Source organism: Argiope bruennichi, chromosome 11 (assembly GCF_947563725.1).
Source record: "Argiope bruennichi chromosome 11, qqArgBrue1.1, whole genome shotgun sequence".
Classification (NCBI taxonomy): Eukaryota; Metazoa; Arthropoda; class Arachnida; order Araneae; family Araneidae; genus Argiope; species Argiope bruennichi.
The window spans coordinates 64159812-64181581 of NC_079161.1; the positions used below are offsets into that span (position 1 = coordinate 64159812).

Here is a 21770-nt window from a genome sequence, read left to right on the forward strand (position 1 = left end):
AGGGAGGAATGACAGAAGTTCCAGATAACAACTGAATTATAGAATTTAATATTTTTAAATTAGTGTTTGTGATGTCTGCAATAGTAATAAAATAATGATTTTCACTACAAATAGTTGGATTGCTGGCTGAATAGTGTTGCCGATACGATACAGACAAAATAAAATAGTGGCAAATACTGAGATTGCTTTGCATTGGTTAGAGGTGATTTAATTGCCTAGAAAAAAGTCAATAGCTAAAATAAACTGATAATATAAGAAAATGTTCTAAGATTATGAATCTAAAACATAGATCTTAGAAAAAAAAATCACCGAGTGCAAAATTGAATTCAATATCAACATGTATTGTATATGGATCTTTCCGTCTTCAAATGGGTTAGTACCAAAAATGAAAATTGAAGCAAAAACACAAAATAACATTATGTGCTTCGTAATTACTGTTTTCGAAAACTACCTGTGAAAATTTTTTTTTTGATATGCCTGTAGCGTGAATCCGCAATCTTCGACGAAGCGAGTAACAACTCAACTCCGGATTAAAACAACAACAACTTGGAATCAAACTTGAAAAACGGAACAGCGTTGTGATCAGCAGCTGAAAAGATTCTGAACTGTTTACTTTCGGAAATGCAGTCATTTTAACTTAATATGTATATAGAATAGCTTGTCTTGTCGTAGAAATAAATGTTATAGTTATTTTTTCAAGGAGAGTAGTTTTTTTCAATCACAGTAAAAGAACCCGTGTACCATAGGCGAGTACACGACATGGCGTCCGCGACAGGACTGTGATTTGAAATCAACGATTCGAAAGGCAAGTGAATTTTTTTGACGATAAATTATTTGTTATTAGAAATTTGTCGATACTTTGAAGAATAACTGTTTCAGAAAAAATTATGGAAGCTTTAAAGCTTAAACGAAAAACAGTTAGATCTGCATTTACTAGATTGTTTAATCATTTAGATGAGTCAGCGAAAACGGAAGTAAACATTGCAGATGATTTAGATTGTTTGGCAACTTTCCAGCTGCTTGGCGAGAAAAATAATGAACTTTTGCAATTAAATGAAGATATTTTGAATCGTTTGTTGATGTCTGAAGAAATAAATGAAGACGATATTGAAAAGGAATCTCGTTCAGCAGATGAGTATTCACTCAATTTTAAAAGAATGAGTTTATTAGTGGATCGAAAAACTAATCCCGCTGTTAACGCTGATACATCATCTTCAGTTGGCGGTGAAAAGCGGAAATTCAAGCTGCCTCGTTTGGAACTGAAGAAATTTGGCGGGGAAATTAAAGATTGGCTGCCATTTTGGGGACAATTCAGAAAAATTGATGAAGACAACGATATCGATGAAACCGACAAGTTTCAATATTTAGTCCAAGCAACTATCCCGAATTCCAGAGCGAGGGAATTAGTTGAAAGTTTTCCCCCTACCTCCGGAAATTATTGCAAGGCGATTGATTGTCTGAAATCTAGATTCGGCAGAGATGATTTATTGGTTGAATATTACGTTAGAGAATTGTTAAAATTGACACTCGCATTTAATCTTAAAGAGAAACATGTTGAATTATCAACTGTTTATGATAGACTTGAAACCCAGCTGAGATCATTAGAAACTCTTGGCGTTACTACAGCAAAGTATGCGGCCATGTTGTTTCCCTTGGTTGAGTCTTGTTTAAGTGAAGAAGTTTTAAGAGCCTGGCGGAGAAATGATAGAGGATTGGATAGAAAAGATGACACAAAAGAATCTCGATTGGAAAGTTTGATGAAATTTTTGAAGAACGAAGTTGAAAATGAGGACAGGATAGCTCTTGCTATGGAAGGCTTCTCTTTGAAAGAAAATAACAAAAATATAAAGATTAAAAGAGACTTGCCGACAGCTGCGGGACTTTTTTCAGGAAACCAAAAATCTGTTTTGAAGTGTGCATTTTGTGACAAGAACAATCATGAATCCAAAGAATGTCATGTTGCTCGAAATTTGGATTTAAGTGAGAAAATGAACCGATTGAAGAAAAGAGGTTGCTGTTTCAGATGTCTAAGTAACGGTCACGTGTCAAAGCTATGCAGGGTCCAAGTGAATTGTGGAATTTGTGGTCAAAGACATCATGCTGTGATGTGCCCTGATAGAAAGACCGTTGAGTCTTCTAACTCTCAAGAAGCAACGGAAAGTTCAATCAATTTTGGACAGTTTAATACATTGACCAATCCCACATGTTCTACAAGTGTGTTTCTACAAACCCTGGTCGTGGTTCTTCGAGGAGAAACACAGGATTTTGCTGTGAGGGCCCTCATAGACACTGGAAGCCAGAAATCTTATATTACGAAAGAAGCTGCTAAGAAAATGAAGTATCCTGCATTAAAAGAAACAACTCTTATTCATACTTTGTTTGGAGGGATGCAAAATCCTCAGAATACAAGATTTTTGTAAGTGATTTTAACAAAAATTATCATTGCACTTTTAACGCATTTGATCAAGAGAAAATCTGTGCCGAAATTTGTCAGATACCAACCGGATTTTGGTCAAAGGAACTAGAGGATAATGGAATCCATCTAACGGATCAAGAATGTTTACCATCTTGTTCTTCATCAACAATCCATTTGCTTATTGGTGCTGACATAGCAGGAAAATTGATGACTGGAAAAATCCTCAATTTAACTTGTGGATTAACTGCCACTGAGACTTTGCTTGGTTGGACACTTATGGGAAGAGCACCAAGCAATTTAGACTCTATAAACATGACAGTGACAAACTTCCTTATAAAAGATTGTAATATAAGTGACTTATGTAAGTTAGAAGCCATTGGAATTACTGATCCTACTGAATCGAAAAAGAAGACTGAAATGCATCAAGGTACTTCAGATTATTTTCGAAACACTCTGACGATTGATGAGGAAGGGAGGTACGAAGTCGCCTTACCTTGGGTGTTAGAATCATCCCGGCTCCCTGACAACAGACAAATGGCCGAGAAACAACTTTCTTCTGTTTATAAAATACTTGTAGAATCCGAGAGAGTTGGAGTATATGCAGATATCTTTAAAAAATGGATTGCTGACGGTGTCATTGAAGAAATCGAAGATAAAAAGGAATTGAATGTATACTATCTCCCGCACAGGCCTGTATTTAAAGAGAGCAGCATTACTAAGAAAGTGAGGCCAGTTTTCGATGCATCCGCACTTATAAAGGGTACACCCTCACTGAATGCCTACTTAGAAAGCGGTCCTAATTTAATTGAACTTGTTCCTTCCCTACTGAATCGTCTCCGGAAATTTCCTGCTGGAATAGCATCAGACATTGAGAAGGCATTTCTTCAGATCGGAATCAGAGAGAGATACAAGGATTATCTGCGATTTTTATGGAAAACCAAAGACAAGGGAATGAAAATCTACAGACATCGTAGAGTTGTGTTTGGTGTCACCTGCAGTCCATCCCTTTTAGCGGCAACTTTGAATTGTCATCTGGAGTTGAAGATGAAAAAGAAGAGGCAGTACAACAGCAATATGTTGAACATCCTGAGCTACCAGAATCGGACGAAACGTCTCTGTCAAATCTAAATACCATGAAAACCCGTTTCAGCCGAAAGATTCAAGTTCTCAATCGGCTGGACCTGTGAACTGTTTGGACTAAAGAACATTTTGAGTTTTCTTGAAAAGAAAAACCCAAAAGGTGGGAGTGTAGCGTGAATCCGCAATCTTCGACGAAGCGAGTAACAACTCAACTCCGGATTAAAACAACAACAACTTGGAATCAAACTTGAAAAACGGAACAGCGTTGTGATCAGCAGCTGAAAAGATTCTGAACTGTTTACTTTCGGAAATGCAGTCATTTAAACTTAATATGTATATAGAATAGCTTGTCTTGTCGTAGAAATAAATGTTATAGTTATTTTTTCAAGGAGAGTAGTTTTTTTCAATCACAGTAAAAGAACCCGTGTACCATAGGCGAGTACACGACAATGCCAATGGCTATTCGAACTGAAATTGAGAGCATAAATTAAGTAATGAAAGTAAAAATTGGAAGTACTTTTCTTATTTTCAATTGAATAAAAATTTTGTGTCATTTATTTAAGAGAGATGGATTTGAGTTTAGTGAAGATTCCATTTTGATTACTATTCGGAAGTACATATTTCCTGGTTGTACTTCAGTATACCCAAAGTGTTGCCAAATTCAACCAACAAATTCAGAGAAGTGACAATAGATATCAAGAGGATAGAAAATCACTATCAAACAAAAGTCCTCAAACAACGTTTAGTAGGTGAAAATCGCAAAAATATAGGATATCCGGGAAATGTTGGAAACTGAAAAAATAATAAATATCAAATGATGTTTCAACTACGAATTCTTTTTTAAGAGAAATCACATTCTTAATTTTTTTTCATGTTGGCAACAGCCTGATTTGATGACCCAGGAGGTAGTAAATTACAGAAAACAAGAAAGTAGTTTGGAACCCTATCTGCAAAAATATTAAAACTTGAAAAAAAAAAGCATGAAAATGTGAAGAATACTTCACTTTTTAATTTGATATAAGCATATAGTTTGAAAACTAAAGAGTTTTTCAGATATTCAAGAAAAACTAAAATTGGCATCAGAATACAGGAATTGGTGTCTGCTAATCGTTAGCAACATCTCTACTGATGTTTGCACAGGGTGTTGCCGAATCCTACCGAAAAATTCAGAGGAATGATAATAAAGATCAAGGAGATAAGAATTCCAATGAGCATAAGGTCGCAAACGACGTTTGTTTGATGAAAATCGCAATAGAAATACAGCATACAATTAACGTTAGAAAGACACGTCAGTTTTAATGTCAGAAAGGCAATAATAAAAAACCTCTATAAAAATTGCTGAATGTTGCTACCGCGAAAGTCATTGCACAGCCAACAACGACATTTAAAGGATCTCCGGACGCATTCAAATGTTCCCTCTCTGCTGGCGATTTCTACAGGAGCTAAGACAATTCGCGCCACGAAATGTTCCATTCTATCCAAAGGCCATAAACAAGCTATTTCATGTGGCCGCTGAAACAGAAATCTAAGGGATTGAGTACCGTGAACGTGGATACTAACAGCATATCAGTCATGTTCTATCCACTTTCCGGAATATGTAACATCCAGGAAGTTATGCACTCCAATAGAAAAATGTGTTGGTGCCCTATTATGCATTCTCCACATGTTCTGGTGTACAATAGTCGGTATACCCTGCAGTTCCTTTTGAAGGACGTGTTACAAGAAAACATGGCATATTGCACCACTAAGGCTTCGGGCAGCAGATACGGAAATAATTTATCGTGCTTCGAGGAAAACTGAGAACAAAGTTTGTCCTATTCTGAAATTTCATTATCTTTCATAAAATGTTGTGTAGGTTTTATGTACAAAATCCAAAATTTATAAATAAAACTAGTTGAGTACTTTTGAAAAAATACTATAATATATGTTAGATGAATATTTCAAACAAGTATATTAAAAAAAAAAAAAGAAATAAAACTTTAAAATAATTTATGTACGCATTTGAAGATTTCAACAGAAATAAATTATGGAATGTATTCAGATATAAAATAAAAATAAAAGCACTACTGAAGCGAAATATCTGAAACTGAAATTCATAATGGAAAAACTACAGCTTAAATCAAATTCTGCAGAATATTTCTTTATTTGTTATCATCATTATTATCTTCGAAAGGACCCTCAAACACCAAAATTGGCCATTTCCATCTCCCCTCGCCAACGCAAGGGATGAGAATGATAGGCGTAAAGCCATTTACACAGAATTTCAAAATGCTTATTGTTTTTAGAGATCCGAAAAATGCAAAAACAAGTAAGTTCCGTCAAAGAAATAGGCATATCTCATTCCTAAATTATTATGGTACCTCATCCATACAGGATTTGAATCGATTTGTTTTCACTGAATTTAATGTTGGAAAAAAAATACCCTTCTTTTTCTTGCATCAGGTGTTTGATTTGATTCCAGAAGAAACGAGCTTTATCTAACGGCTGCTCATTCGTGTACTATAAATCTTTTAAACTTTTTGTGTTTGATGACAAGTTTTGATTAAAAAATAACTTGAGATTTTTAAAATTAAGTTACAATTAACTGTATTTCTAAAAAAAAAGCGAAAAAAAATAGTTTGAAGTATATAAAACGTTGTTTAATATTAAAAAAAAAAAAAAAAAAACCGCAACAACAGAAGTTAATATTGTTACTTATGGATCCTTAATGTTCCAAATTTAATTAAATCTTAATTAATCACTGAGGAATAAAATTTGGATTTCTGTTTGTTCCTAACTGAAGTTAGATTTAAATAAATACATTGCACGATGCCAGATATTTAAATTTATTTCTTCTGTTTTTTTTGTTCCTTTTTTTTTTTTTCCTTCTTTTTGATAAGCTTCGGTTAGTGAAACTTGTTACCTTAAATCAATGAAAAATTCAGCTTTTTAAATTGGTTTTCAAAAGATGTTTATGGTTAATCCTTCACTGGGGAGTGCAGTATCTCAAACCGCTAAAGATTAGCTTTTGGTCACGACTATTCTATTTTTAGCTCAATCGAATGGATTGCCCCTGTAGCTTCCTGACCTTCACTACACGTGCACTTTTTCAGCGTATGCTATTTTAAATATCTCAGCTATTTATTTGCACGGCGCCTATGACACCACACTTCTCTTTTAGAGTTCAGTATTATACAACGCTTAGCAGACGGCTCTAAAACTTGGTCCTCGAAATATCATCCAACTTACTGACCTTCCAGAGACTTTTGAATGAAGCTGAAAGTGATTTTAGTGATCAAGATAATTTGTTTTAAATTGTCACAATTCCAAGTTCTATAAAAATAAATCTTTCACTTGCAAATGATGGTTTTTTGCTTAAAATTATTTGTAGCAGCTGAAAAACTATCTAAAGAATCAACATAAGTTTAGTGCTTGTTGTATTCTCATTTCATCAATCAAGAGAACACATATTATCCAGGAAGTCGTAATATTAGTAAAAATGAATTATCCGAAAAATTATTAAAACGTGCAGAAAAATAAAATAAAACATGAAAATTTAAGGAATTTTATACTTTTTAATTCGATAAAATCACGTAGTGTGAAAAATGAAGAACTTTTATGATATTCTATAAAAATTGAAATGGGCACTAGAAAACACGGATTGGCGTTTGCTGATCGTTAGCAAGATCGCTACCGATGTTTGCAGATGGTGTTGCCGAATCCTGCCGAAAAGTTCAAAGGAATGATAATAGGCATCAAGGAGATAAAAATTTCCGACAAAGATAAGGCCGCAAACGACATTTGTTTATTAAAAACCGCAATACAGATACAGCATTCAATTACAGCAGATGCATTTTAACGTCAGAGAGGAAACGATGAAAAAATTTTATAAAAAATTGCTCGATGTTGCGGTTGCGAAGGTCACTGCACAGCCGACATCGACGTTTAAAGAACGTCTGGACGCGTTCAAACTTTCCCTGTGTTCTTGCGATTTCACCAACAGAGACAACAATACGTGCTACGAGACTTTCCACTGTATCCAAAGGCATCTGATGAACAAGCGATTTCATGTCGCCCCAGAAGAAGAAATCCAAGGGTTTGAGTTCCGGGGAACGTGGAGGATAACAATAGGTCAGCTGCGTTCTATTCACTTTCCGGGATATGTAACATCGAGTTACTTAAGCACTCCAATTTAAAAATGCATGCCAAGAAGCTTTAACCACAATCAGGAAGGACGTGTTACAAGAAAACAATGTACTTATCGCCACTGAGGCGTTCGGGCAGAAGATACGGAAATATTTTATCGCGCTTCGTGAAAAACTGAAAGCAAATTTTCTGAAATTTCATTATCTTTAATAAAATGTAGAATAGGTTTCAAGTGCAAAATCCAAAATTTATGAATGAATCTGGCCGTGTACTTTCGGAAAAAAATAGAATAATACATTTCAGATGAATATTTCAAATTTAAAAAAAGAAATAAATGTTTAAAATATTTTATATACACATCTGAAGTTTTAAACAGATATAAATTTTAGAAATATTACTCTATAATGAATATTTCTCTCCTTTCTCGCTAACATTGTATTTCCATATAAAATAAAAATAAAAACAGTACTGAATCGAAAATGTGAATTTCAAATTCATAGGGGAAAAACTAAAGCTCAAATCAAGTGCTGCAGAACATTTTTTAATCTGCTACAGCATTATCATCTCCGAAAGGACTCTCAAATACTAAAATTGGCCATTTCCATCTCTGATCGGCAACCACAATGACTAGAATGACAGGCATAACAGCATTTACACAAAATTCCAAAATGCATATTGTTTTTGGAGATGTTAAAAATACAAAATAAGTACGTTCCGCCAAAAAATAAACGTCATTTATTCCTAAATTATTACTCTATCTCATCCCTACGGGATTTGGTTTGATTTGTTTTCACTGAACTTAACGGAGGAGAAAAAAACCGTTTTTATTGTTGCACCAAATGTATGATTTTGATTCCAGAAGAAACGAGCTTTATTTAGCGGCTCCCCATCCGTGTGCTATAAATATTTTAAAATTTTTGTGTTTGATAGCAAGTTTGAATTAAGAAATAACTTCAAATTTATAAAATTAAGTGTCACGATTAAATGTATTTCCAAAAATAAGTGAAAAAATAGTTTAAACTTTAAACAATATAAAGCATTGTTAAATATTTTTTTAAAAAACTCAAGAATAGAAGTTAATATTGTTACCTATGAATTCTTAATGTTCCAAATTTAATGAAAGCTGCGTTTCCTAACAGTGTTCTTTTCATTATTTAAACACATGTTGATTGTTTTAAAGAATTCATAATATTGTTATAAGAATATCAGTATTATTACAAGTTTCAACAATAATTTTTACGTGATATGGACATCGCCAAATTCATTATAATCCAGTTCCGTCTTCAGAAAGAGTCTTTTCAACATCGTCTTGAAGTATTGTGGGTAAGACTTTTTTCTAGCTCTGACTAGCTAAAAAAAGGCATGTGCAAGCAAGTATAAATATCATTTGTCTTCTTTTCAATGCAGGTTAGCTTTTTCTCTCCAGTACTTTTTGTATCTATTATTACAAATGATTTTATGTAGAGTTCCAAAAAACATTTTGAAATAAATCCAAGCAATACCAAAATCATCGTTCTTAATATATATGTTAGGTACGGCTATTCAAAAGTTTGTTTTGATAATTTGTACTAAAATTAATTTAATTTCTGAAGAATTTAAAAGATCTTTGTAGCATCTTTTAGCATTTGCATACTTCTGTTGCAGTCAAATTAGTAATGCGTGTCTTATGTATAATTTAAAAAGCAGTAATTCAATTAAATTTTATTCGGAAATTTAGGAATATAAAAACCCTTGTAAGATGCAAATATTATGCTTTATTTACTTATAAAGAATATATGCAAAATGTCCTTATCTGAAATTTCTTCTTGCACTGAGAAATAAAACTTGGAATTGTGTTTTGACTCTAGCTGACATCAGATTGAAATGCACGATGCGAAATATAGAAATTCATTTCTCTTGTGTTTTTTCTCATATCTTCATTTTTATTATTATTTCTACTTTAAATCAATGAAAAATTCAATTTTCTGAATTGGTTTTAGTAAAGAAAAAAATATATATCAGATTGAAATTTTTTTCTAACTTTTGGTTGAATTCTCGGAGAATTTCAAAGGACTAGGACAAAGGATCCGGACAATGGAAAAGTATATAGGTATTTTTTCGTTACCAGGGCGCAAATGTCGCCAATTGTGAACCAAACGCAAATTTGGCGTAAGAAATGCGGCGGAATTCTATATTATTTGGCAATTTTTTGCTTGCGCCCGGCTAACGGATTGTGAACCAAATGCGAATTTGACGGAATTCAACATTATTTGGCGATTTTTCGCTTGGGCGTTGTTCAGCGAACAATTCAATAAATTGGTTCTTTCCTCACTCCAGATTGCTCTAATTACACAGAATTTTTTTTGCAGATCTGATTATATGTTTTTACATTATATGATTAAATGTTACTAGATTAAAAATTTCAAACCAATAACTGTAATTCTATATATTATACGTTTATTTTTAATTGACAATATATTATAAATCGATATTTTTTCCGAAATTCTAAGGAATATGATACAGTGATCTCAATACTTGGTTTCAAGAAATTGAACCAATGCCTATAAGTATAATGTTATACTTTTTGCATATTAATATTATTTATTCTATGTTTGTTTTTATTTTTTGCTTAGACTTTTTATGTTATTTCCATTTTTTTTTCTCTATGTATTAATTTTTCAAAACCAGCGAGGTGAATGGGAACGCTAAAATGGTTGGAATATTAAAAAGACTTAAAAACAGGGGAAACCAAAATATTCTATATGGGGATACTGTATTTCATGTATCAGTATTTTCCGTCATCTAAAAAAAAAAAAACTAGGGAAAGAATGCTGCGGACGTTTTATACATGAAATACAGTTAAAGAAATGAAGAATTATGCAATAAATGAACATGTAAGCCATTGCAAGGGTTGAAAGAATCTGCAATAAGTTATGTTTATCCTACCACTAAAATAAATATCCGCAATTCTCCTCAAATAAAATAACCAATCTCGCTTAAATTTATACTAAAAGCGTGAGGTGCTTGAAGAACTGAGTTTAGGCCGCATATATACGGCAATTGTATTAGACCGTCCTCAGAGAGAAACCGGCAATCTTTAAACCACAAGGTGTACAGCATCGGTTCAATTTTCTGATAAACAGTAAAGCATCTACAGCACTTTAGAACATTTGATAACAACAGAAAATGTTAAGAAAAATAAAAATCTTGATTGTCATCTTACAAGCCTTCTATCTTCCGCTTTTTGTGTTCTGAAAGAAAGTTTCAAGTGGATGTCGTGATGAGTGTTAGAAAAATATTAACTCAATTGTCCGATGGTGTCCACATTTTATTCGTTACGCACTTTTATAATTAAAAATCTGCCAAAAGAGTCATAGCCCAGATGATGATATCTCAAATGCATTGCAAGATTGTCAACAATAGATAGTACCACGACGGTTTTTTTTCTCTATATATAATATTATGTAAATGCCTCTAAAAAGAACAAAGCTTCTTTTTTACACAAATAAATGGTGCAATCAACACTATTCAGTAGATTGTTCAAAAGATAACAGCGTGGGATTAATTTCATGTAAGGAATTAATAAAGATATATTTTTCATACATAATCATGAGGCGTAGTGTTGGAATTATACAAAGTATGCAGAATTCAGTTGCTATAAATTTTAGTATCAAAATTCCGGAACCCATATCTTTTCTCGCTCCCTCTATATTCCTTTATCCAAATTAAAATAGGAAGTTGAATTCCTTCGTAATTCCGATAGATGGCGCTGGTCGTTACAAATCTCTGCTGGGCAAATCGGCAGGCAGGATTCATGGTTTCTGTTTCTGGTATATACTGTTGCATATTTTATCCAGTTGATATGGAATTATAATTTACCTTTCCAATTATTTATTTACTTAAATGATGTACATATTCAAAGTAATTTCATTTTGGAATAGGATACTCCGGCGCCTTCCATTTTTCTCCATTCGGTTGCTTGCCACACAAGTAACATATTGAGATGTAAAGCAATACTCAACAGCGCCATCTGGAGAAATACAAATATGTAACTTACGCCTCCAATCTTTGATAGCTGTCAATTGCTTTGCTTCCTTAATTGTGTTGTGTATATATATATATATATATATATATATATATATATATATATATATATATATATATTTACGTCTGCAATAGGTGCATGTAATGTAGCCTGTGAAGTTGAAGCAAATGTTGCAATTAATCTTTTCCATTTGATCAATTTAATTTATTTGGTTCCATTTTTAACACCGTGAAATAAAAAAAAAATGGTTAAAATTATAGACTTGCTTTTTTGAAGTTTTTTGTGTTCTTGCTATCAAGAAGAAACATTGAACGTTGAGGTATTTCTTTGCAATTTTCATTTGGAAATTCTTTCTACTTTAAATTATAGCTTTTCAGTTTCATCCTGTTTTTTTAATCTGTTTTCTATCCAGAGGCAGTCCTTTTAGAACTATTTAAGAATTATAAATAATTTCTTTAAATATATTTAATAAGTTTATAAATTAACTACTTAATCACCAATCAATAGTTATGAAATCGTTGAAATTATTTGTTTTCATGTGGATGGGAAATAACAACAAAATACATTTTCGATCCAAAAATTATATTAAAAGTGACGTAAAGTAATATTTAGACGCCTCAAGTTATTTTCATTTACAATAATAGACAATGTTAAAATAGTTACAATTCCAGCAGATTAATTTTATAAAAATTAGGACTCATCTTTAGCATTATTGATTCGCATTTTAAAAACCACATTTTAATAATAAAACTTTGTGCAAACGAATAGCAGATTCCCAAAACTAAAAACTATGCGTATGTATGCACTCTTAATTTAATTTGCTTTGTACTGCCTGTATTTATCATGTGCAATGAGACGATTCTATTTATGACATATTTTGTTTAAATAAACCGGTTTAAAAAGTAATGAGGTTCGATTTCATATATTAAGATCTTCTTTGTAAGCGATGAAGCAAAATACCAAAAACGAAATACTGCAAATATTTGATCACTAATCGAAAATGACTCCACCATTTCTGCATTTTATTATCTACTACTATTATTAAAAAAAATTTTTTTTATAAAAAGTAAATACCGTAGTATGAAATTGACTTTCGTCCACACTAAGTCTTCAATAGATTCATTAAAGCTTTTGAAAAAAAAAAAGCTAATTTCGACAGAAAAGGAATAATTTGTTGCTGTGGGGATGGAGAACGAAATTACCGCGAACTCCGGTGAGGTAATGTAATAAAGTTCAATACGGAATCGAGCACTCTCTGGGATTTCTAAGCGATCGCAGCGCCTCTGTCTTGGAAGGAATTATACACCAACATCAATTCCGGTATTAAACTGAGGGAAACTTGTACCGACATTGTTTAAGAATTCTCTAGTTGAAATCGGGTACATGCTAAAAATATTAATTTCTATGAAAGAAATTTTCGAATAAGCCCATTTATAAAATGACTCATCATTTTACACAGAAATTATATAGTTTTCTTTTGTGTGCGAAAAAATTGTGGTATTTTTATGGTAAATTATTATTACTTAATTTTTATCATAGGAATGGTACCTCTTGCGTTGATTTTTTTGTTTTTAATTTTTTATAATCAAATCCCTCCCTTTAATAAATATAAAAATTAACTACCTAATCGCCAATCAATATTTATGAATCACTGAAATTGTTCTTTTTTATAAGGATAGAAAAAGACTGCAAAATACATTTCTGATTTAAAAAAATTATACTAAATGTGACATATAGTAATGTTTCGATGGCTCAAATTATTTCTGTTTCTAATTATAGACAATATTAAAATAGTCGTAATTACAACATATTAATTTTATGAAATTTAGGACTCGCTAGTAATTCGGGATATACAAAAATCAAAGAATAATAAACATTAAATTAAAAAATGGCAATTGCCTTTTTAAAAAATATAACCTTTGTTATGTATTAAATATAAACAGAAAAAGTAACCTTTGTTATGTATTAATCATAAACAGAAAATATAACCTTTCTTATGTATTAATCATATACAGAAATAATTCCGATCAGAAAGTTTGTAAAAATAAATCATTACAGTTCTAAAAAGTATTTATTTAGAAAGCCAGAAGAAATTCCCATTTTCCAGTAATTTCTTTTATATTGTATGTGACATATATGGATGTGAGTAAAAAATTGTAGCTTGCCACAAAGCCAGACACTATTCGGCACATTTAAAAGTGCGTAATATACTACGTTCAGCTTCGAAATGAATGCCAACTGAAATTGAACTGAACTGAAAAGAGTTTTTGACTAGGTAAGTGTGTTCTAAATAGAAATACGATTTAAATCTAAGCTGGAAATTAGAACAATAGGCAAAATGACATATATATCAAGCAAAGAGTCGTGGTATTTTTTTTTAATACAAATAATCTGTTTGATGAAAAGAAATTTCGTTTCTTATTTCCTGCCACACGACACGATTCGCTTATAAGTGTACACTTTATGTTATTATTACCACTTGGTTATAAGAAAATTTTATGTCCCCGTCATGTTTTTTCAAATTGTGGAAAGATACATATACATTCAAAATCTTGTCACGACGCACCAAAAAAATTGACTTTAGAGGCATAGTACTAGTTCAGTTTTTTTGACAGTGTTAAAAGGGTTAAGCGAGGATGTTTTCATAATTGAAATAAATAAAAAATGCAGACAATACAATGAATGAGAAGAAAGATAAGAGTATCTTTTATTGTTTGTCATCAACAGTATTAAAAGATTGCAAGGCTAAACAATATCTATGATCTCTAGAGAAGGGTTCGACTGAAACAGCCACTTGTAGGACCCTTTTCTTGCAGGCGATGGTTAACTCAGGCTGCAAAATAATTCACATTAACTCTTTACTTCGCCAGTATCTTTCTTTTGAATTTGTTGTAACAAAATGAATTGGAGAAGAAAAAAAACTTTTCACCTAAACGACTTTAAGCTATGATTCGCTAGCTCCAAGCATAATTAATGATATAAATAGATAAAATGTTGGGTTCATAATAAAATAAACTCTATTGATTAGAAACAACTTTTAGTTTATGCCTTTATATGATAATTTTGCATGAGGATTAGCATCTCTTTTTATATAATTTTTGTAAGTTTATTGGTTCAAAACAGCCAGTTTTATAACAAGTCTGTAAAAGTTTTATTTTTAAACAAAATGATTTTGCATAAAAAAATGAATTAAAATTTGCACTACACACTGCAATTTAATATGCAAATGGAATTGAAATTTCCTGCAATTAAAAAAAAACACAAATATTTTATCATTTTAAATGAAATTAAAATATTTTGGTTTAAATAAATGAAAATATTTTTTTTCAACCAGAAAAATAAAGAGTGAAAGTAATTCATTTAATTTCTATATCCAAATTAAAACTTTCATTTATTTAATCTGCAATAATGTTTTACAAACTTAACAACTGAAAGAAATCCTGTAGTATTTTGCATTAATATAAATAATACATTCGAATAAATTGTAAAAAATTTTTAAGCATAGATTTGAAATTGAATAATACATTTTTTCCCATTATCTCTAATCTAGTAGCTTATTAATATTTCGAAACTATAAATACATCTTCCAAACTCATCTTACTAACGAAGCATCAAAGTAGCAATAAATACAATTTAAAATAAATTAAAAAACTAAGAACATTTTTTACAGCTGAGTTAACCATAGCCTCATTACGATATACATAAACCCAAGGTAAAGGGTGTGTACCATCCATGGGCCCAATATTTAGACGTGTAAATATATAATATATAGCTTTGCTTTTTTTCGTCTGTAATATTCTAAAATAGCAGAAACATCTTCCATGGTCAAAAATATTACAGAACTCCAATACACCACGAAAGAGAACAAAACGCATCTGTACATACACCAACAATGATGAAGAGTAAAAAATATTGTACATCAAAATAATATATTGAAACATTTACACATTTGTCTTAATACAAACATAACTTTTTTTTTTGAGTAGAACAAATTAAATGTTCTAATTACTATAAAAGATATTAATGAAACTGTGTCTATCATATGAGGCTTCTCAAGTAAAAAGACATATACAAGGGAGTAAACATACAGAAAAAAAATGATTCAGCACCCATTAAAGTCACAATTAATGTTTATAAGCATTTGTGCCATCTTACATATATTTTTTTTGTACATATTCAACAATTTTAAATGCTTAAACAATAACGGGATATTTTTATCAGACATAATACTACAACTGAAATAAATATATGTATGGCTTTTCAAGACATAAAAAAATCATGAGACAAAATTTATAAAAATATCACTTCTAAAAGTTTAAGAGGTATACTTTTTAAATGTTCATAACATTATTTAATAGCTTTTAATATCTCGTTAACAATAGGAATTCATAATTTATCAACACACACTATTTTTTTGTAATAACATCTTCAAACAAGTCTATATATATCAATAAAAGTAAATGAATTCCATGTGATTTTTCAAAATGTAATGCAAAAGGAGAATTCAGTACAATAAAGTAATTTAGCAAATTAATCAGATCCCCCCCCAAATAATTATAAGTATATTCTCCAAATTTTTCATTCATTTCAAATTTAAATGCATTTATTTTCAACTGTATGCACTCAAAATTTACCATTTCTTTTTAAGTTGTGTTTTAATAATTGGTAGATAATTTCAAACCATACACTTTTATTCTTAAAATGCAAAAAGCAGCTAAAATATTAGAAATGTGTGTTTTTTTTAAAAATTGAAATGAAAAAAGCTTAGTCTTGCCATAAATTCAATTCTTGTCATTGAGAAATTAGTAAAACAAAATGAGGTTCATAAATTAAGTATTACAACTATAGTGTATCATATAACAAATAACATATAATTTCTCTCTTTATTGCATATTAAATGCTTCCAATAAAATGAACAGTTTTGTTACAATATTCTAGAATGAGACTCAAGAACACAGTCCTGTCCTGTTACCAACCATTAGGTTTTGACTGTAAAAATCTAATACCAAACTTGGCAAGTTATTGCTCCAAAAATTCAACTTGAACACTGTACTGTGGTCTTAAGTCTAACCTACTCCTGAACAATCCTATAACTTATGCCAGTAACAAATAGTTTATAAAACTTTTATTGGTACTATTCCAATAGGTTGACAGTAGCTGCCACCAAGTATAAATGTTGGCGTAAAATGTCACTTTTGATGCAAATGTGTATGTTTCACCATACAAGGTTGCTGTACTTGGCAAACATATGTGGCTGCTATCAAGCTATCGAAAAGTACCATTTTATTAACATGTAAACATATCTACATGCATTAGCATCTACAACTATTCTCAATAAATAATATATTTATTCATTATATAACTTTAAGACAACTTTGCTAATTTTGTATAGAATAAAATTTAAATTCCATGCTAAGTTCATAAACATTAGTGCAAATTATATTAGGCACACAGTGAATAGTTTAAAACAAAATTCTCTCTCATGAACTATGAGAAAACTCATCATAAAATTATAGTCTATTTTCTATATATAATTTATTTTTTACAATACACTAACTTTATTCTTGAAATATTTGCTAGATAGCGCATTTAAAAAAGTCACTGAAAATACTATACTTAATACTTTGACATTATTAAATATGGCTGAAATCTAATTAGTGTGTCCCTTCATATCGCAAATGATGCCTAAGTTTCCAATGCCAAAAAGCAACATGGGTACTAAGTCAAGTTATGTAGTGAACCAGTCATTGAAGACCTGCTAGAAAAATTGCTCTGCTTCATTATTATAGAAGCAATATTGGTGATAAAGCAGATCAAGGGGCACAATAAAGTAGATTTCAACATAAAATCTTTGCAGCTAATAATATATATTTAAGGCCTTCACTGTAAAACTAGTACAACTACATATATTCTTCATTGAAATGATGAAAAAAAATGCATTGCTTAAAAAAAAACTTGATAAATCAGATTTTAAAATATATAAATAATTTAATACCTTTATTAATAAATACCATATTCACACGATCCAAGCACATCTAAACATTCTTCCATCATTTTAATATCTGATATTCTATAACACAGCAAAGCATTGATAATTTGGATTAATTGCAACAAAGATCAGGATCTTCATATCAAAAATCCAATAATAACCTGCAAATTACATTTGAGAAACAACTATATATATTGTATTCATAATCTAAAAGTTACACAGTAGGCATTTATTAATTTTTTTTTTTTAATTTGGTACATCCATATAAATTTTGCAGCCATAGGAAATTACTGAAAAATTTGTAACTTTGGCCAGATGTAGAGAATAATAGATAAACTAGCATCCTACTCTCCTAACTCCCACAATTCTTTAAGATCAAAGAATAAATTCCAGATGTAAATCAACAGAAAACCCATGTCCAATATCAAGGCAGCCAAAAAGCCACCATATAGAATTTAAATTTTAATAAAATCTGCAAATATCTTAAAGATATAACATTTTTCATTAAATCCCTTATATTCAATTTATTACAATTTTTTAAAAACCAAATTTATTATTAGGTAGATAATGGCAGATAGCAGATAAGTAATGTAATGAATCCAGATTTTTAATACTTTGCTGTATCTTAGAAATGATTTAAACAAATAACTTAAAAAAAAACTCTAAAAACACTTTTATGACATTACATATCAGTATTAATATAACTCGCATATATATATATATATAATTTCAGTTACAACAATATTTTTTCTCTCATACAATGTTCATGCATTTACAACAAATAACTAGAATTACAATTCATATCCTTTCAGGAAGACACTGTCATAAAGTTTTTATTTAACAAGCAATTTCTTTTTTTTACTATATAAAACAACAAAATAGAGAAACAGATTACATATAAGTTACAAATTGTTGAATAAAATAGCAAGTTTTTAAAAATAAAATTAAACTACCCTTGTGACCATGAAACAATTTAACTAAGCTCCGACGATCATTCAGCACACATTCACATATAAGAATCAGTCATGCACGAAAAAAATTAATGCTTATATATATTAATTTATGAAACAAATATGAACTCGTTTCTAACATGGTGGCAGTGATAAAGTCATATGGAAAAAAAAAAAAAAAATTGTTTCTAACAATTTTTATTGACATAATCACATCCCAGCATTACATTTTTTTTTTTTTTTTGTAAAAAAGGCATTAAGAAGTTAGCAAAAAAACATATACTGAAAAATAAATAGTGAAAATAACATATTTTCATTAAAAATGTGACAAATTTCCAAGAGCAGAAAAGTTAAACAATATCTAATAATTCACATGATCTACTGTGAGACAAGTTTAAAATTCTATTTATGTGAGTTATTAGTATGCTCTCCAGAAAATTTAAAAATTCAATATCTACTTCCTAAAACTGAGAAATTTATTTAAAAAGCAAATGTGCAATCAATAATTATTTATTTTGGGACACAAATTTAAAAGGCAAGTAAATCCCCCTCCCCCCAAAAGTTTAAACCTTCAAGAAGATAATTTTGTAAAAATATCTTACGTCATCCTCAACATTTATAATAATGTGAGCAACAACAATATTTATCAGTTAAAGCATGTTTAGCTATACATACGATCTTTAAATTAATTATGCAAGACATTAAATAAAAATTAAACAATATTCAAACTAAAATTTACAAAATATGTAAATATATTACATAATTGATTTTTATAAATCAGATTTTAGACAAGTTGATTGCTTTAATAACCCACATAATTTATTTTAAACCTGAGTTATATTCAGTAGGTACATTTTGTCTGTTTTCCTTTGAAATATTGCACATTTCACACACATAAATGGATATAATTCTGAACTTCTTTAGTGTTTCATATAATAAATTCATCATATCTTTCATTATGTTATTATTTACAATATGAAGTTAAGTACCAGGAATTGCAAACATATGCATTCTCAGCAGGCAAAAAAGAAAAAAAAAAAAAATGTCTTCAGTTTGCATGTATGTAGTATGCTTTATAAAAAAATATGCAAGATGAATGTAATAGAATATGATTAAAATAGGAAACAGTTCAAACCCAAGACGAAAAATGCTCTGTACATGCTAAATATTAATAATTCATAATAAAAATAATTTGTACACCGCTAGAGAGCTAAAAAATATTGTTTTTACTGATCGCCAAGTTTGCTCTCGAAAAGGCAACGTCCCACAACACAAAGTTTTTTTCTTCATGCTACACAAAAGAAACATTAAAAACACTAAATGTGCAATATAAATAAGTGAGCCAAAACGTATTTTACTATATAAAAACTACCGATCACCAACTAAAAACACAAGCACAAAATTGGCAGTAAGGAAAAATCTCTTCGTTCACACACACAGTGTTAATAAAATTCATCTTGTAACAAATAATTGCTTCAGAAATATAAATCCCTGGCATTTCTATTAATAATAACTCTTATATATTTTGTACAAAATATCTTAGTAGTCCATTCACAATAAACCTACACCATAAGCTATTTTCAACAATGTTTTTCGGCTTAGAGCCTCGTAACTTTCACTTCACTTTGTATCACATTTATTGCTCCTTCTAAATCTTTTCTTGCAGATACTTTTTTTTTTAATGGAGAAGGTGATGTTCAAAGATGCAGAGAGTTTCTAAAGGAATGAACAATACTGCCTCTATAGAGCTATACAATGACTCCCCTATAGGAGCCAATTGGCATTTTATACCATAGTTCACCGGTCAAACTCAAGTTGACAAGTAATGGAGTTGTACACTTGAAATCTTTCTTTCACAAAATGTCTATAAATAAATCCACAAAAAATGCATCAATATATATATAGTTAATGAACAATTTATATTTTCTCTCTTTTTTTACAATCCAGCATTTTGAATAACAATAACAATATATATTAGATATCTAATATAATTTATCCAACACGAGCACCTTAATACAGGGTGAGGAATTGCTGAAATTCAAAACTGTCGATAGTTTTCAGCACAAAAAACCAGACAAATGTAACAAATCACATTAATTTTTGAAATATTAATCCTCAGAATGAATCTAAACAAGCTCCTGTCATTAAGTTATTTCTAATCATCTTAATAATAATACAACATGACCAATAAAGAATGTCTTGGTTTGTCATTTTTTTGTACTATAGGTTATGTACATAAATAGGATTTTTTTTTAACTATACAGCATTGAAAATGGCAACAATTTGAAATATATCCAACTCAATGACTATGAATATTTTTTTACTAAAATATTATAGATTACACATTAATAACAGTCATTCTATTACAACAGGTTTCAGAAGAAATATACTTTTCATACATTTTAATAAACTATCAATTGCATTTCAACAATACTGAGAATTTACTAGCAGAGATGGAATTTCATTTTTAATAACCGATTTTTTTAATTTTATTTTCAAGAAAAAATATTATTTTTTTAATCTTATATATTTTTTAAAAAATTCTGCAATAATAAAAAGATGCTATTACTTATTTTCATTAATAATAAATTATTTATTCAATACACATGGAAATATTTGCATATTTATTTATCGATTTGCCTTTTTCTGACATTTCCTGCACTAAACAACTACAAACAGTTCTAGATTTAAAAGAGAAAATTGTACACTTTCAATTTTCCTCACCCTGTACAACATGTCAAACTAAAATCTTTCACCTCCAAATGAAAATCATAGATTTTCTCGTGGAAAAAGCAGCGTGTTAATGAATGAGAATTCAATAGGCCACCGTTAATACTTTAAATTCTGGCACTGCAAAAACTGATGAGTCGATGGATGATCTTTCAAGGAGGAAGATGATCAAGCGCTCTCGATGGAAAACAACTCTTTGTGGAGTGCTGGGAATTCGAGATGTGGTGCAGACATTCTGAACTTTGCCAGCGTCTCCATGTGAAGCATGCTCAAGTCCCTCAAATCCGCCAACTTGGCCATCAAGACGTCAAACACTCGAACATCGCCTTTGTATGGAAGTTTGTGGGTTTGCTCAAGTTCATACTTTAAGGCCTTGAGAATAGCCTGGTAGAGAGTCTGGACATCTGAGATATTTTTAAGTCCAAGACGGTCTGAAGAAAAAATAATTCAATTAGG

The 21770-nt window shown here is 30.4% G+C and overlaps 3 protein-coding genes across 3 annotated transcripts in view; 2 read left to right on the forward strand and 1 right to left on the reverse strand.

Annotated features, from left to right (window-relative positions):
• Nucleotides 1-887: 887 nt before the first annotated feature.
• Nucleotides 888-2420, forward strand: LOC129956577 (uncharacterized). Its single transcript, XM_056068505.1, has one exon. It carries the CDS (start codon nt 888-890, stop codon nt 2418-2420), a length of 1533 nt encoding a protein of 510 aa, XP_055924480.1.
• A 308-nt stretch (nt 2421-2728) lies between these two features.
• On the forward strand, nt 2729-3544 carry LOC129956578 (uncharacterized). Its single transcript, XM_056068506.1, has one exon. The coding sequence runs from the start codon at nt 2729-2731 to the stop codon at nt 3542-3544; it is 816 nt and encodes a 271-aa protein (XP_055924481.1).
• Nucleotides 3545-14328: 10784 nt separating this feature from the next.
• The window catches only part of LOC129956861 (probable nuclear hormone receptor HR3), an 88386-nt gene continuing 80944 nt past the window's right edge, over nt 14329-21770 (reverse strand). The window contains exon 10 of the mRNA XM_056068815.1: nt 14329-21745. Coding sequence (XP_055924790.1) covers nt 21483-21745 — 263 coding nt within the window. The 3' untranslated portion in view covers nt 14329-21482. The remainder of the gene's footprint in view (nt 21746-21770) is intronic.

Coding starts and splice junctions, on each gene's coding strand:
- LOC129956577 (XM_056068505.1), top strand. CDS start 888: ATGGAAGCTTTAAAGCTTAAACGAAAAACAGTTAGATCTGCATTTACT.
- LOC129956578 (XM_056068506.1), top strand. CDS start 2,729: ATGACAGTGACAAACTTCCTTATAAAAGATTGTAATATAAGTGACTTA.